This window comes from Camelina sativa, chromosome 15 (assembly GCF_030686135.1).
Source record: "Camelina sativa cultivar CO46 ecotype springtype chromosome 15, ASM3068613v1".
NCBI lineage: Eukaryota > Viridiplantae > Streptophyta > Magnoliopsida > Brassicales > Brassicaceae > Camelina > Camelina sativa.
Genome location: NC_141894.1, coordinates 32,225,204 through 32,240,921, shown reverse-complemented (window position 1 = coordinate 32,240,921; position 15,718 = coordinate 32,225,204). Strand labels below are relative to the sequence as shown.

Sequence of the window (15,718 nt, the reverse complement as noted above, 5' to 3'; positions counted from 1 at the left end):
TATACGAAGTATATGTATTGCATGATCATATGTATGAACTATATGACGTTATGTGGTCAACACCATAGACATATAATCTGGTACACCGGTCGAATAATTCCGGTTAAGACCGACGTTGACTCCGGCGTTGACCAACATTGACCAAAAAAATTGTATTTTAATTTTTTCTATGAAAAAACAAAATAATAAATTACTATATTAAATTATTTATGAATTTTCATGATTAGAAAACATTCTATTCAATATCTAAATATCTTAGGTATCTCTAATGTATTTATTTTTATGATTAATTAATTTTTTTTTAAAGCTAAAATAATAGTTAAATAAAAATAATTAATAATTATTTTCAAGATATTAATAGATTTTATCTTGATTTTAGGATATGTTTGCAAAAGGATATAGAATAAGAGGATTTTTGCAAATGCCCTTATGTTATATATTGAAAATAATTATGTATCATTATATTTTATCTATTAAAAGTAAATAATGTTAATTTTTTTGTTATTGTTTACATGTTATTAGGAGTATGTAAATTTTTTTTATACCAAAGAGTATCTAAAATTTTGTATACTCTTTACCATGCAAATTTTAAAGTAAAGAGTCATATACTCAAATCTTTTGCATATTATTTTCTAATGAAAATAGTTGAATTTGATTTTATTGATTCTTGTAGTATTTAAAATTTTAAATAATATGGTGATCAGAGATTTATATATATAAAATCATTAATAATTACATATGTTATATATATATATATATATATATATATTTCTTGAAAATAATTATTAATAATTTTATTTAACTATTAGTTTAGCTTCAAAAATAAAAATAACTAATTATAAGAATGAATACATTAGAGATATAGAAATAATTAGATATTGAATAGAATGTGTTTTCTAATCATGAAAACCCATATATAATTTAATATAATAATTTATGATTTTGTTTTTTAATAGAAAATATTAAAATACAATTTTTTTTGGTCAATGTTAGTCAACGCCGGAGTCAATGTCGGTCTTTGCCGGAATCATTCGACCGGTGTACCGGATTGTATGTCTATGTGTTGACCACATAACGTCATATAGTTCATGCATGTGGCCATGCAATACATATACTTCGTGTAGTTGATGATACAATATTATACTTGGCATGTGTGACCATGCATTCTCCAATATTTCAGGTAGCTAGCCATCTTTTTTCCTAGAAAAAAAGAAGACTTTATTTCTTTGGATATTAAAGCAATGACAAAATTAGACAAACGAGAATTATAGGAAGAAAAAATAGAAAACAGCAGAGATAGCTTTATTTTAGCTTAGGTGTAAGGCCTGCGACTTCGGATTCTTCGGGGCTTTCGGTTTCGGTTTTTCGGTTTTTCGGTTATTTTGGAAATTGAAAACTGTTCCGAATTGAACCGACTAAGATTTTGGTTCGGTTCAGTTCGGAATCAGTTATTTCGGTTCGGAGGTTCGGTTCACAATTGAGTTGTTTAAAAAAAAAAAAAAAACTTTTTTTTTAACTGTAAAGCGATGGATCGACATCCCGACGGCCAGTTCTGAATGGTGGAGGTCCTAAGCATTGATCTGAAAGGCGAAGATGATGATGATGATGATTATAAAGATGATAAATCGGAAAGAAGAAGAAGATGATTATGGTGATAAATCGAAGAAAGAGAAGATAACAGTGATGGATTGAAGAAGATTAGAAGAAGATGATGATGAATCGAAGAGGGAGGAGAAGATTATGGTGATGAATCGAAATAGAAGGAGAAGGAAAGAACAAGAAAAATAAGAATTATTTGTTTGCCCATAAGAAAAGAAGAATCGATAAGTTAGGAAGAAGAAGAGAAGAAAGAACGACGGCTGGATACAAATATTAGGTTAGGGTTTTTATTAATTCGGTTAACCGTTTGGTTCCAGCGAACCGAACCAAAAATTTCGGTTAACCGACCAAAATTAAAATCATTCCGATCGGTTATGTCAATTAATTTAAACCGAACCGATTTGCCCAAATCTCGGTTCGGTTCGGTTCGGACAAATCGGTTCGGTTCTAATTCCCAGGCCTATGTAAGTAATGTTCCAAATTAGTCTATTAATAACATTGACAGCTCCATATTATTTAAGAGTCATATATATATTAAGAGAGAGACGAGGGGCATAAACAAAAACTTTGATAAAAAGCCTTCCTCCTCCGTTACAAAAAAATATACTCCGTACATAACATCTCTCTCTCTCACCTCCGGAGAGAAAGAAAAAAGAAGGAAGATGGGAGCATTCGAGGAACAGGTGAAGGTAAGGGCGATGGAGCTGAAACATCTGTTCAAGAAAAGCATCAGAGTTGTCAGCAAATCTTGTAAGAAAGGATGGTCCAAAGTCAAGAACCTTCGTCGTTGATTCTTTCTATCGTATTATTAAGTTTTTTTTCTTCATTTATAATTATGAAGTCTTTATCTTAATTGTGTTGTTGTTGTTGTTGTTTTTTTTGTGTCTTTCATTCTTTTTATCAAATCGTTCGCCGTTGATCTCTAAGATGTTAATCTTGTTTTCTTTCTCCTCCCTTTGTTTTCAAGATTTGTGGGATGTTCACCAATTTCACACCTCCATAATGAGATCTATTAATTATGTATGATGCATGAATGAATTTACAAAATTGATCATCTTTGAATTAAAAAAGAAAAAGAAAAAAGAAAGACATTCCCTTGAGAAAGATTTCAAAAAGGTAACCTCTCTTTCAAATTTCAGCTGTAATTCAAAAAAATAAAGTCATAAAGATAAGCTTATACATTAATGAACCCAGATTTTTTTTTTAAAAAAAAACTTTAAACCCCAAAAAATAAAATTTAATATCAAAGAAAAGTAAAATTTGTAAAATGAAGATAATGATACCCAAAGGCCAAACCCAAGTTCCAAAAAACAGTGTTTCCCGTCGGGTGGATCCATATAAGGTTTAATGGGCCGAATATGGGCCTCTACACAGTTTGGAGATTCAGGTCCAACGCTATGAGCGTCCTTATATATAAAGAGAGATTCTAGGGTTTCAGAGAAGAAAGAAGAAACCAAACTTTGGTGGTGGCGGAGAGAAAATATAAGAGTAATTCAGATATTTATTCTATGAGCGTCCTTATAAGTTTTTTTCGCTCATTATTGCTATCAAAGATTAACACTTTTGTTTTCATCGCATCATGTGTTAATCTTTGTCTTCATGCTTTGCGAAGCCATAGGATAGCTTTTTTTATTATAATTATTCATCTAGTATGTGTTGTTATTAGTACGAATCTTGATATTTTGATGAGCTTTGGTGGTTGGTTTAGAATTTAGATAATGATATGATCCTGTGATGATTGATGTTATTTTGTCTACATTGTTTGATTTATCACTGAAATCAAATCTTTTAATAATCAGTCTGAGGCTCATTGTGATCTCTCTATCTTTCATTGTTGCTGCTTTAAAGGGCCTATGATGATTTAAATTTTGCCTACATTGTCTGAGTTAAGTCATGATATCAACTTTTTACAAAATGTTTTCTGAGGCCTATATATATGATAGTTTTGTTTTGTTTGTGAATGATCTTATTTTTGCAATATTGAGTATGGGGGCTGGTGATGATGTTTCATATCTTTGCCTACATTGCCTGATCAAAGTTATTTTTTGCTTTGAGCAAGTGAGTGAATGATTCTTTTCTGAAGCCTCCTCATGAGTCTGCTGTTATCTCTGTTACCCCATGAACCTTCTTATAATCTTAGAAAATGGTTTAGAATGAATCTTTGCTTGTAGAAAGATAGATTTGGTTTGGAATTCTCTTTCTGTTTTCTTAAATTAAAGAAAACGCTTCATATTGTTAAGCTCTCGTAATTAGAGCAAGGACTAATAAGGCTTCTTAACCATATGTAGAGGAAGGATCGTTAACTGAGAAATAAAGCATTAATTAGCCTTAACTAATTCATCTCGCTGCTGGAATTTTAATTTTGGGTGTGTCATGTTTCCATTTTACAAAATGCTTTTTTTTTTTTTTTTTTTTTTAAATTTGTGATTTGACTGAAACGTCTATAATCTTTGGACAGTTGGAGGAAAAATCTTCAACTTTCACTTAAGAGCCTTAACTAGTGAAGATTGAGGCAGAAACAGATCAAAGCAATTCTTTTTCTAGAAATTTGTCAAAAGAATAAGAATATGAGTGGCGCTAGATATAAAAATCCGTCAAGCTAATAAGAGAAGAGAAAGGGCCCTCAATATAATCAGAACATGGACAATCTTCTTCAAAAGGTTTATTAATTTTATCTAAAGGAGATTGTTTGCTTCTCCCTACCAACTCTATCTGCATTTCCAACTACTTGCACTAAAGGAGATTGTGAGAATTATTGTTATTTTAACAAAGAGAATTGTGAAATCGAATCACCGGTTGAAGCACTGATTAAAGGCATTAAACCGATCGATCGATGAACAGGAAGGAGTTGGTTTAGGTTTAGTTTGTTAACAGCTGTTATGATCAATTGATTTTTTTTTTTTGTTATAATCAATTGCGTTATGATCGATCGATGAATGCAGATAGAGTTGGTCCTATCTGTTATAATCAATTGCGTTATGATCAATCTCGATCGATCGATGAACCGGAGTTGGTTTAGGTTTATTTCCGCCTACTCGTATTGATTTTTTTTTTGACAACACGCTAACTAGTATGATCTTGCTGCTGAATTAAAAGGACCATTCGAATTTTGCCTACATCGTCTGAGAAACATATTTTGTAGTACTAATACGAGTAGGCTCGTGATGTTCTGATCAAAGCTGTACTACTATAAGTTAGTGATCTAACAACACTTTTTTACTTGCCTTAGGGGTGGTATTGGTTTGAGATTTATGAAGATTTTTGAAGAGTTCAACAAAATCATTAAAAATGAATAAGTGAAAGATTGTTAAAGATTGCTAAAGAGTTTTGTTGATTAGTTTTCTAAAATCTTGTAAAGTCCTCCAAACAATCCCTGTATTTTTATGATACTTTCCATGACTTTATTTTGTAAAGAAAGTGTCTAAAATCATGAACCAATAACATAATAATTGAACTCATTAACAATCCTAGACTCTTTTGTTTTAATTGAATAACACAAAAAATTTAATGATTTTATAAAAGTCTGAATCCAATAACTCAGATTTGTTAAGATTTTAAATGACTTTTTACAAATCACAAACTAATAACACTAAATTTTAACAGAGTTTAACAAAATCTTGATCTAATAACAACAGATTCTACATAACATTTAAAGTCTTTAAAACTCTTTTCAAATCTTAAACTAATAACCCCCACTTAATCATATGAGAATTCTGGATTTAACTATTATCAATTTCAGGACCGGGAGATTCAAACCGGATTTTGTCTAATTGGAAGTTAATTGTATTTTTCCGGTTAAGGAATATAAAATACAGTATATAACAAAAACAAAAAAATTGAAAAAAGTATGAAGTGCCGTCGTATCTTTCTGGCGGACGAGAAAAGCTAGGGATTTGGGTCGGGTGAGAGAGTGAGTGTGAGGAGTATGAAGCATCTTCTCCGACAACAGTTCCGTTATTTCTTCTGGAACATTCCTTGCAGGCGCTCCTTCGTTCGATCCCCGAGAACCATACCTTCGCCGGAGATCATTAACGAGACTCTCAGGCGTCGGATCGAGAGAGTTCAAGATTCGACGGTCTCCATCACCCCTTTGCTCCGAGAAGGCGGGAATCAAACGGCACTTGCAGAACTCAGAAGCATCATCTCCTCGCTTCACAGATCCAATCGCTTCTCCCATGCCCTCCAGGTTATTTTTTTTTTTTTGTGTGGATTGATTGATTGATTTTTTCAATTTGTTTGTTTGATTGTACTGTATTGTATTGTATTGTATTGTGTTGTTGTTAATTTATGGATACAATATTATTTTAGGTATCGGAATGGATGAGTGACCAAAAAGCCTACAAGCTGACTTCGATGGATCTTGAGAGTCGACTTCTCTTGATTGCTAAAGTTCGTGGCGTGGAAGAAGCGGCCAAGTTCTTGGAGACTGTTCCTGTAGAAAAGAGGGATCTTTACTTGCACACCGCTCTCCTCAACTGCTGCACAACACAGGGAGGCTCATTGAGTCTAGCCGAGATCACCTTTCAGAAGATGAGAGACCTTGGTTTTGCTGACCACAACGCTCAACTCTTCAGCACCATGCTCTCCCTCTACCACCAGGCTGATGATCACGACATGGTGGTGAACCTCCTGCGCGAGATGGACGACCAAAACATCAAACCCCAGGGCCTCTCCTTTGATAAGCTCCTAACTTCCTACTCCATAGCCTCCGTTTTAGACATCCAAGGAATGGAGCGGTTTTTGAGCAAGTGGGAGGGTATGATTCAGGAAAAATGGGTCACATTCTTCTTTCCTGGCTTGGCCTACATTCAAGCTGGCTCTAAGGAAAAGGGTCTTGCTTTGCTTCGTAGGTCAGAAGAGCCTTTGCTTGGTGCTGCCTGCAGAGATTCCATCTACGCGGGTCTCATCCTTGCTTATTGCTCAGAGAACCTCACTGATGACGTTTCCCGTCTCTGGAACTTGGCCAAGGCCTACGGGATTTCCTTTGACAGCTCCACTTGTTCTCGCATCATCTCTTCATTTACAAAGTCTGGCAATCTCGATGAGATTCTCCAAGAGTGGGATGACTGTCCCAGTCTTGATCTCAAGGACTTTGGTTTCCAGAACAGATGCGCCAAGGAGGAGGCCGAGAAGGTTGTGAATATGCTTGGGAAGAAGCAGACCAAATGGGAGAGTTTGGCTCACAAGGTACCTAATTTAGTGGAGGATGAAGATGATAAAGAAGAAGAGAGGATGAAGAGTGTGGCAGAGGCCATGGAGGGGAGGCTACATGACCGCTGGAACCCAAAGAGCAGCATGGCTCTTTCCGCTTATGCCTGCGTGCAATATGTGGAGGGTCGGAGAGACATTGAGAGTACAGCCGACATTCTGAGACTCCTGAACAAGCGAGAGCAAGTGTTGCATGCAATGGACAAAGACCGACTGAGCCTGAAGATGGTGGAGGCAATCAGAGGAGGAGGATACGTTGGTGGAGAAGATTGACCACAACAATATTTGTAACTCTGTTATCTAGTTTGACTTCAATTTATTAGGCGTTCGTTTCTCATTAGTTAACTCATTCTTCTCAACTTATATTTAGTCTATATGATAGATGAAACAGAAAATGTACGTATAAATCCAATTGGTCTCTCAAGACTGTTGTTTGGAATGAGTCTTACTCCTCAATGTACCGTTAATCTAGTATAAGTTAACTCCATTCTTGAGACAAGCATTGCATAACCCACAAAAATGTTTGTAGATAAAACATAACTGCATAGTATATCAAAATGGTATCAAGACTTCATTGTTTGGGATGCGTCACTGGCTAGATTCTTCTTACTTCAGCTCCATCAACGTATCAAGTTTTCCCCCATAGCATCAACGATCTTCCAACTCAGTCCAGCTCCATTCATATCGTACAGTAGTTGATCATATGAAATGTGTCCTCGCTCGCTTAACAGTCTCAAAATATTTCTCAAACTCTCCATGTCTCTTTGACCCTCCAGATAGTCCACACAGCTCATCAGCACAACCTGATGTGGTCTCCACCCTGGCTGGCTCACCTCAATCGCTCTCTTCCATTTCTCCACCGCCTTGTCCATTTCACCCGCCATCTTGTATCCGAGAGCCAAACGCTCCCATGTGCTTGTATCCTCCACTCTCCACTTGTGGACCAACATCTGTGCTACTTCCTCTGCCTTGTCCAACATCCCCTTCTTGCAGTAACCCGTAATCAACAAGTGTGGGATCCGAATATCGAAAAGGGAGTGTCCAGCTTCCCACTCTCCGATAATCCTCTCAGCCTCGTCAATGTCATCCATCTTCAAGAGGGCGCTGATCACGCTTATGTATCCAGTGTTATAGAACCCGTCCAGTTCCTTGTACAAGCTCCAGAGACGGTACACCTCTTGTTTCTTACCTGCAGCACCATAGAATGACATGAGAACCTCATAAGCGTGCTTTCTCTTGTGAGGATTCATCAACTGCTCTGATTTACGGAGCATATCTAGCGCCTTATCAGTTAATCCAGCCTTTAAGTAGCCGTTTGCTACATCGGCGTATGTGCGCCAGTCAAGATGGAGTCCAGGGTCAGCCTCGCAACGCATCAGAAACTTCTCCATCCCGTGTACATCAGATACAACCGAATAGGCATGCAGCCTCGTGTTGACTGTGAAGATGTCAGGCTTGACAGTCGAATCCTCCATCTCAAGCAGCAGCTTCTCAACCATTGCGTATTTCCCAGTCCGGACGTAGAGGTTTAGCATGACATTGTAGGGAAGACAACCTTTGAGGAAGCCAAGGTCTTTCATCTCCTGAAACACTTGCTGAGCTTTGTGCAACGCCTTGTTGCTCGCGTAGCAGTTCAAGAGGGCACCGTAAAGATGGTAGCTCCTCCTCTCCACAGGAATCGTTTCGAAAAACTTGTCAGCTTCTACCAAGCCACCAACTTTGGCAATCAAATCAAGCCGAATCGCAACATCTCCCTCAGAGATCTCATGAACTCTATGCTCACTCATCCAATCCGATATCTAAACATCATGAACAACAACAACAAAAAAAAGATGAATTTTTGGATGTCCTGTGTGTTGAGTAATCATCATCATCATCATCAATTCATCATCATCACATAGTGACAACAAAAAAGATTCTATTGTTGTTGTTGTTGTTGTTGTTGTTGTATCAAGAAATCAAGAAATGAGAGAGACCTGAAGGGCGTGGGAGAAACGGCTGAATTTGCGAAGCATCTTGATGATGCTATGGAGCTCCGAAGTCTTAACCAGGTTCCCCTGATCAAGCCATCCATCCAACACTCGGACAATCGAAGCAGAGGGATCTCCGGCTCTCGCGACACGACGCTGTAGAGTGTCGTAAGGGTCCAACGCCGAGGGTGTGGTCTTGCCGCCGGAGTGAAAGAGGAAGCTCCTGAGAACGTAATTTGGCTTTGGACGAACAACAAGACGAAGAAGAAGAAGATGCTTCATACTTTGGCGGTGATACAGAATTCAAACAGAGAGAGAGAGAGAGACCTAAGGGTTTAGTAAAGGTTTAAAAGAATTTGCAAATTTGGATTTTGATTTTGAAACGAATCACTCGACTCGAGTAATTTGTTAATAGGGTTTTTAGTCGCTGAAATCAAGAATACTGGAATTTTGATTTAATTGTATCGACACGTCGTCGTTTAGACATGGGTTTGGTTCAATGTCAACTTCAATGATAGATACTCAATGTTGTAATGGAAATATGATGCAATGGGTTTCTTTCTTTCTTTCTTCTATTACATTTCCGAAAATGTCTCTCGTCCTTAAACTTTCATTTTACTAAAAAAGAAACAATGCATAATTTATTAACAGAAAATTTACCCAAATAACATAATTAATCTTAATGGATAAAAATAATAATAAGCAAAAAAGAAAAAAGAGAAGAGAAGAGAGGAAGAAACAGAGAAACAAGAATGGAGATTTCTCCTTACTGTCTGCTTTCTCTTCTTCCCATTTTCCTCCTCTCTGGTTTCTCCCTTTCATGTATGTGTGAATCTCCTTATTTTCTTCCGATGTTTTTTTTTTTCCTAATAGGATGTATAAATTCATTTCTTTGTTTCTATTTTCATGTTCAATAAAACAAAAACAAAAAAAAAAATACTAAGAAAAGTTATGGATGTGTGCAGATGATGAATTTGATCATCATGCGGCAACAAGCAGAGCTCTTCTTCAGGCAAGGACAAGTAAAGATCATCCCTCCTAATTGAATATTAGCAATTTATTCTTATGTCTAGACACATTAATCCAAATATAAATCTTCTTTTCTTAATTGGAAACAGCCTGCAAAGAAGATTTTGCGAGCAAGAACTACACAATCATAACAAGCAAATGCAAAGGTCCAAATTATCCCGCAACTGTGTGTTGCTCTGCCTTCAAGGACTTTGCTTGCCCTTTTGCAGAAGTTCTTAACGACGAAAAGAACGATTGTGCCTCTACTATGTTCAGCTACATCAACATCTACGGTCGTTATCCTCCTGGAATCTTTGCTAACATGTGTAAAGAGGGTAAAGAAGGTCTCGACTGCACCAACGTCACCCAGCCCGCATCCGCAACTTCTGATTCTATCCCTCAAGCCTCCTCAACTGCATCTCTCACTCTTCTTTCCACCTTCCTCGTTCTCTGTCTTTTCTTCTTGTCTTCTTCGTAAAGTCTTTTAACAACACATCTCAGATCATGTTCCATGGGTAAACAGCACATCATATGTATGCATGCATCTTGGTGTTATGTATTAAACTCCTTGTCTTTTAAACTTGTCTTGTTTTACCATTTTAATCGTGGAGTTTTAAAACTCAACAAGTATACATACATACATACATATGAAGGCCAAACAAGAAGCAAAACAGAATCTAAGTTTTAACATAGGCAATGCCATATTACACAATTTGATTCTTTGGTTTATAAGATGAATGAATTGATAAATTACTGGATGATGAGGTTCATCGATTTCTGTCACCGCGCCTCTAAGTACGTGGATTGTTCACTACCGTCATTACAAAGAAACAGAGACATCTTACATAGAAACCAAGGGCAACACAGGTCAAAGCTCCACTCACCAAACTCTCCCAGGTCCCCATGAAATCATCACACCTTCTTTTCCTGCAACCCACATAACAACATACGCTCCTTACCTCAACAACAGAAACATACTCACAGAAATCATCAAAGGACACACCCGCATACATAGAACACCAAATGCAATTCTCGACTCTCCACCAAATCAAACCTACTACTACTACTAGTAATAAAGAAAAAAAGACCCTAGTACAAGTTTGAGTTGTGTAGTTACCTCTGACGTGTAGCCAGCAGTGGAGAGAAGCCTCTCAACATATTTGCCCATGATGTCAACCTCAAGGTTGACTTTCTGGCCAACCCTCTTAGTCGGGATGACGACGTTCTGCTGCGTATAAGCAACCAACATGAAACTAAAGCAGCTGTCTTGATCAAAGACATCAACGACGGTCAAGCTCGTCCCATCAACAGCAACAAATCCCTTAGGCACAATGTATTTCAACAAAGCCTTGTCAGCTTTGACCTTCACCCACAAGGAATCGCCTTCCACCTCCATCGATTCGATCACTCCCGTCCCATCCACGTGTCCCTGCACCACGTGACCACCCATCCGGCTCACCGGCTGCAACGCACGCTCCAGATTCACCCGAGACCCTTTCTCTAGCTCCTCCAACGATGTCTTTCGCAGCGTCTCCGGTGCTAACCCGACGGTGAACTCCTCTGCGTTGAACTCCGTCACCGTCAAGCAAGTCCCGTTCACCGCGATGCTGTCGCCGAGCTTCACGTCCTCCAGAACCACTCTCGCCCCGATTTTGAGGTCGAACCCTCCGTGATCCGCCATTCCCAAGTTCTTGACTTCTCCCATTTCCTCCACGATTCCCGTAAACACAGAACAGACGCTCCTCCGGTGATGGGTTCTTGATCTTCCCCATGACGTTGACGATGACTTGAGAGAAAGCTTCGATGAGTCAGAGACGCAATCGAATCTGAGATTCGTAATTGACTCGCCACCATTTCTGCTTAAGATTCTCGATTGAGCTTTGGGGATGAGATTGAGCCAGTGAGTCAGAGTCGCCATCACCTCTGACAAAAATCTCTCTACTAAAAAAGTATCAAACTTTGTTAGGTTGTAAAATTAGGATTTAGAGGATCAATTTAATAATAGGTTTTTTTTTCTGTGTAACTAGAGGTCTTTGATTCGAATCTTCTATTGATCCTCACCAGACTATATTACATAGCTCAATCAACCAAAAACAAAAACACAAGGTTTAACTTAACTACTTTTACTATAAAAATATTTGCGTTTGCATATAATGTATGTATGTCCACATGAAGAGTGGCAAGAACAAAAAAAAAAAAAAAAAAAGAGAAAAAAAGCAACGTGTATTCATTCTCATGGTCTCTGGGAACACATATCTATGGACTTCTTGTCTTGAAGAAGATGGCGTCCAGTGACCCGACCCAATCTACAAGATTGTCCCATCATTAATCTCTGAAACGAATCTTGTTCCCATGGGACTATACCAAAGTCATCGTTGAACCCTTCCATGCCTTGTATCAAGAACTGCCACATGAGTGTTCCTGCACCAGACCGCCTCCGCTTGGCTGATTTGTATATAATATCAAAGATGGTTCTGTAGAACCGATCTCGCTGCGATGGATCATAGTCCTTGTTCAGATTTGAGAGCCCAAACTCGGTGAACAAAACAGGCTTCTTTAGTTCCTTGTCCCCATCTTCAATATGAGATAGCATCCATTTCACCACAAACTTGAGTTTTTCTTCAAAACCCTTATCGTGAAACCTGCCAGCCAACAAAAGGGTTACAAATAAGAATTCCACGCACTTGTTGGCACAGCTGTCAAAGAGCAGCAGAGGGCTTACCAGTGATCAGGGTAGATATGAACCGATGCAAAATCGATGTTTGGAGAATCAGAGTTTCGTACAAAGTCTGAACCAAGCTCAGATGCCCACCGTTCTGGGTTAACTGTCAGCCGTTTGGGGCTATTAGGACCGTAGAACCCTTCCAAGCCTACGGTTAGAAGATGCTTGTTGTCAACTGATTTAATGAACGCTGTCATTTCGTTAATCCAGTCCTTTTGAATTCACATACCAGACAAAATGAAGAGAACCACAACGAGTAGTAGCAGCATTACTAAAATTATTTCAACAATTTACTTATGAATCTAATAAAGAAACCACCATACTACTACTAATTAAGAAGAAGAAGAACTCTCACTTGTAGGGTATCCCCAGAGACATCAGACATGCAGCGAGGCTCGTTTATCAACTCCCATGCAAAAATTGTAGGGTCGTTTCTGTACTCGATCCCAGTTAAAGAGTTTTTGCGGGTGAGCAGCACCTGCCAAATTGATAAATTACACAGAGCTGCTTATCCCAGGGTGTAAGGTAGGAGTAAACTGATTGTAGCATCTCTAGTTATATATATATATATATATATATATATATATATATATATATATATATAGCTATAGTGAACTATAGAGTAACACATCCATTTTAAAAAATCAAGAAGAAGAGATGAGGATTATAAATAAAATAAAAACATACCGTGAGATAGTTCTTGAAGTATCTGCGGATAGATGGGTCAAAGAAGAAAGAATCATTGGACGAGCTGAGGCCTACACCTTCTTGCCATGCCCAATTGACGTACTGAGTCTTCCCTCCATAAGCTTGTAAGTTGTTCACTAAGCTAAGAAGCAACCTAACACCGTGTGTTTTTGCCTCTGCGATTACATGATCCAAGGCCTGACCACGTTATAAAAAAAAAAAAAAGGAACTTTGTTAAGAGAGAGAAGAAGAGATCAGTTTAGAAGGACACTAAGAGGCTGAAGTTGAACATTTGGGACTGAGAACAGGACAAGTAAACATAAAAAACTCTGAATGCGAAAGAAGGTGTAAATCCTGAAACCAGTTAGCCTTGAAATAATGCATTGCTAACGATAACAAATGCAGCAGATTCTTCCAATTTCCAAGCTATAATAAGAAAAGAAACATATGGAATTGATCAATGAAAAGAGATTATGTAAAATGGATGCTGCATTGCCCTAGTCTTATGACCATCTCCGTTGACATTGTGATTAAAATAAGTTGAACAAAGACTAATGTCGACAAACCTTTAAAATTAAAACAAAGATTTTGTAACGCTCTGCCAAAACAAATATATATATGCAGAAGCTTGATTAAAGGAATGTATGTTGAAAGTGAAGAGAGTTGAGAGATGAGAGAGAGAGGAAAGAAAGAAACCTTGAAGACTCGTTCATCGAATCTGCCAGGAGAGATCTGAAGAGCATTGTAGGCTCCATCATTGAATGCCCAAGTTCTACAAACAGTGAGACCCATTTTGGCTCCAGCTTCAAGCATAGCACCGACACGGTGTCTGCTATGATCATTGACGGCATGGTCCATGAACCAGTAAGAGTTCCAGCCATTCACATAGAGAGCCTTGCCGTCGACCACGAACTGTGTCCCGTTCCGTTTCACGAATCCTCCAGACTGGGGATCATCCCATTTGGAATCAAACCACAAATCTCCAAAGGAGAGGTAGATAAAAGCCACACAAGTAACGAAACCTAGAATTGGTATCACTGGGCCGTTCCCACTAGGACCCATGATGCCTCCTCTTCTTCCTCTTATTATTAGCTTCAGATTTTTCACAATCGCTTGTAATCTCGCCAGTTTCTTCCTCACCACCCCACAATGTATCCAAATCTCGTCCTGGGAAATTAAAAAATCACTCCTTTTCGAGAGAAACGCAATCAAACTTTTATTGAAACCCAAAACGATCAAATGTTTCGGAAACCCAGATGAAATATGCAACAAAGATTAACACTTTGAGCACAGAAATGTGAACTTGATCATCAACGCACACATTACAGATCTCTCAATCGCTCTGTGTAGACTCGGTTAAGGTCCGGTCCTAATACAGATCTACTAGCATTTTTTTACAATTTACATGTAGATAGATATTTGCCAAAATCAAGAAAAATTTGTTGGGAGAAGAAGAGAGGGAGGTGTGTGTCAGAGAATGAGTGAGGAGGAGGAAGAAGAAAAAGGTAGCAAAGTAAGAATCAGATTTCAAGCACTTTTCTTTTGTTTTAATGTCTGTCTCTGTGGACAACTATGCTTTAATTTCGGTACAAAGGGCCTTTTTTACGGTGGTGACACGTTGGTGTCATTAACCTATTTCTCATTTTTGTCTTATTTTTTATTTTTTTTAGATTTACAAAACCATCGAGTATGTCTAATTGTTTATCATACATAGAACAATATTTCAGCGTGTATGTCTAATTGTTTACCATACATAGAACTAAAGAATATTTCAGCGTGTATGTCTAATTGTTTATCATACATAGAACTTATTGTGACAAAAAAAGATTTGTTGAATCAGTCTTTTGTTTACGTAACAGTGATGATGATAGACAATTAGACATACACGCACCAAAGTGACCAGAATCCAAAAGAAAACAAATTTGGACCGACCAAAGTGAATTTCAACGAGGTCAAGTAAGGGAGTTGGGTTTGGTTTCACAATGAAATATGTTCTACTTCTAGTACATGTTTGTTTTATTTGAATTGAAACCGTGACTAAGTTATCTAGATTTCTCCACAATATTGTGTAATTTTTTTGGTAACAAATCTTGGTATTCGCCGTCTGCGATTCTTCTGTGTACATGTAATCATTGTATTCTTCATACCTGGTAAGAGAGATTCAATTTCAAACCATAGTTTTCACGTTAATCGTTAAACATTCAACTAATCACATTCGAAACATAACAAATCTAGAAATTATAATAAGACGGTTTCATACCTTTTTCATCTCTATTCCGATACTTCGTTTTAAGTGATGCAATCTTTGACATGCATTGTGAAAAACTAACTTCAACAGTGAAAGACTCCTTGATGAAGTGGTAGAATCCATCCTTGTCTTGGACGTATGTTTTACCTGTTGGAGATCGGAATTCAAGAATTCCTTCAAGCAATCTTAACCCATCTTCCTTCGTCCAAAACTGTTGAGAGACAACCTTTTTTCCACTTTCTTTGCAGCATTCATGTCTTCAGACGAAGGACATTC

The 15,718-nt window shown here is 37.7% G+C and overlaps 5 protein-coding genes and 1 non-coding gene across 8 annotated transcripts; 3 read left to right on the top strand and 3 right to left on the bottom strand.

The window, feature by feature from the left end:
* Window positions 1-3,444: 3,444 nt before the first annotated feature.
* On the top strand, window positions 3,445-3,531 carry LOC147927442 (small nucleolar RNA SNORD34). The gene has a single exon (XR_015583046.1). It is a non-coding gene; the product is annotated as a small nucleolar RNA SNORD34 (small nucleolar RNA).
* A 462-nt stretch (window positions 3,532-3,993) lies between these two features.
* Window positions 3,994-7,246, top strand: LOC104747784 (pentatricopeptide repeat-containing protein At2g20710, mitochondrial). Its single transcript, XM_010469476.3, has 2 exons — window positions 3,994-5,785; window positions 5,908-7,246. The coding sequence occupies exons 1-2, from the start codon at window positions 5,525-5,527 to the stop codon at window positions 7,078-7,080; spliced, it is 1,434 nt and encodes a 477-aa protein (XP_010467778.1). The 5' UTR covers window positions 3,994-5,524; the 3' UTR covers window positions 7,081-7,246.
* A 30-nt stretch (window positions 7,247-7,276) lies between these two features.
* On the bottom strand, window positions 7,277-9,293 carry LOC147927441 (pentatricopeptide repeat-containing protein At2g20710, mitochondrial). Its single transcript, XM_087489131.1, has 2 exons — window positions 8,784-9,293; window positions 7,277-8,606 (listed from the first exon to the last, which is right to left on the bottom strand). The coding sequence occupies exons 1-2, from the start codon at window positions 9,057-9,059 to the stop codon at window positions 7,428-7,430; spliced, it is 1,455 nt and encodes a 484-aa protein (XP_087345257.1). The 5' UTR covers window positions 9,060-9,293; the 3' UTR covers window positions 7,277-7,427.
* Window positions 9,294-9,448: 155 nt separating this feature from the next.
* On the top strand, window positions 9,449-10,388 carry LOC104747786 (GPI-anchored protein LLG2). The gene is made up of 3 exons (XM_010469479.2): window positions 9,449-9,599; window positions 9,743-9,799; window positions 9,896-10,388. Exons 1-3 carry the CDS (start codon window positions 9,530-9,532, stop codon window positions 10,261-10,263), a joined length of 495 nt encoding a protein of 164 aa, XP_010467781.2. The 5' UTR covers window positions 9,449-9,529; the 3' UTR covers window positions 10,264-10,388.
* Window positions 10,359-12,012, bottom strand: LOC104747785 (riboflavin synthase). The gene is made up of 2 exons (XM_010469478.3): window positions 10,903-12,012; window positions 10,359-10,712 (listed from the first exon to the last, which is right to left on the bottom strand). Exons 1-2 carry the CDS (start codon window positions 11,701-11,703, stop codon window positions 10,698-10,700), a joined length of 816 nt encoding a protein of 271 aa, XP_010467780.2. The 5' UTR covers window positions 11,704-12,012; the 3' UTR covers window positions 10,359-10,697.
* LOC104748908 (mannan endo-1,4-beta-mannosidase 2) lies at window positions 11,893-14,768 on the bottom strand. 3 transcript variants are annotated; one of them, XR_015582578.1, is made up of 5 exons: window positions 13,891-14,768; window positions 13,195-13,392; window positions 12,863-12,985; window positions 12,508-12,655; window positions 11,893-12,427 (listed from the first exon to the last, which is right to left on the bottom strand). XR_015582578.1 is itself a non-coding variant. In XM_087489133.1 (5 exons), the coding sequence occupies exons 1-5, from the start codon at window positions 14,254-14,256 to the stop codon at window positions 12,019-12,021; spliced, it is 1,308 nt and encodes a 435-aa protein (XP_087345259.1). In that variant the 5' UTR covers window positions 14,257-14,768; the 3' UTR covers window positions 11,893-12,018. The 3 variants fall into 3 exon arrangements, 1 of the variants encoding a protein (XP_087345259.1); XR_015582579.1 differs by having other exon boundaries at window positions 12,508-12,682; window positions 13,891-14,765; XM_087489133.1 differs by having other exon boundaries at window positions 12,508-12,719.
* Between the last annotated feature and the right edge of the window lie 950 nt (window positions 14,769-15,718).

Excerpts from the sequence above, each read along its gene's own strand:
- LOC104747784 (XM_010469476.3), top strand. The coding sequence starts at position 5,525 with ATGAAGCATCTTCTCCGACAACAGTTCCGTTATTTCTTCTGGAACATT. Across the intron at positions 5,786-5,907 it reads GCTTCTCCCATGCCCTCCAG|GTATCGGAATGGATGAGTGA; the intron begins GTTATTTTTTTT and ends ATATTATTTTAG.
- LOC147927441 (XM_087489131.1), bottom strand. The coding sequence starts at position 9,059 with ATGAAGCATCTTCTTCTTCTTCGTCTTGTTGTTCGTCCAAAGCCAAAT. Across the intron at positions 8,607-8,783 it reads GTTTCTCCCACGCCCTTCAG|ATATCGGATTGGATGAGTGA; the intron begins GTCTCTCTCATT and ends CATGATGTTTAG.
- LOC104747786 (XM_010469479.2), top strand. The coding sequence starts at position 9,530 with ATGGAGATTTCTCCTTACTGTCTGCTTTCTCTTCTTCCCATTTTCCTC. Across the intron at positions 9,600-9,742 it reads CTCTGGTTTCTCCCTTTCAT|ATGATGAATTTGATCATCAT; the intron begins GTATGTGTGAAT and ends GGATGTGTGCAG. Across the intron at positions 9,800-9,895 it reads TCTTCTTCAGGCAAGGACAA|CCTGCAAAGAAGATTTTGCG; the intron begins GTAAAGATCATC and ends AATTGGAAACAG.
- LOC104747785 (XM_010469478.3), bottom strand. The coding sequence starts at position 11,703 with ATGGCGACTCTGACTCACTGGCTCAATCTCATCCCCAAAGCTCAATCG.
- LOC104748908 (XM_087489133.1), bottom strand. The coding sequence starts at position 14,256 with ATGGGTCCTAGTGGGAACGGCCCAGTGATACCAATTCTAGGTTTCGTT. Across the intron at positions 12,720-12,862 it reads TCTCTGGGGATACCCTACAA|GACTGGATTAACGAAATGAC; the intron begins GTGAGAGTTCTT and ends TGAATTCAAAAG. Across the intron at positions 12,428-12,507 it reads CATATCTACCCTGATCACTG|GTTTCACGATAAGGGTTTTG; the intron begins GTAAGCCCTCTG and ends GTTGGCTGGCAG.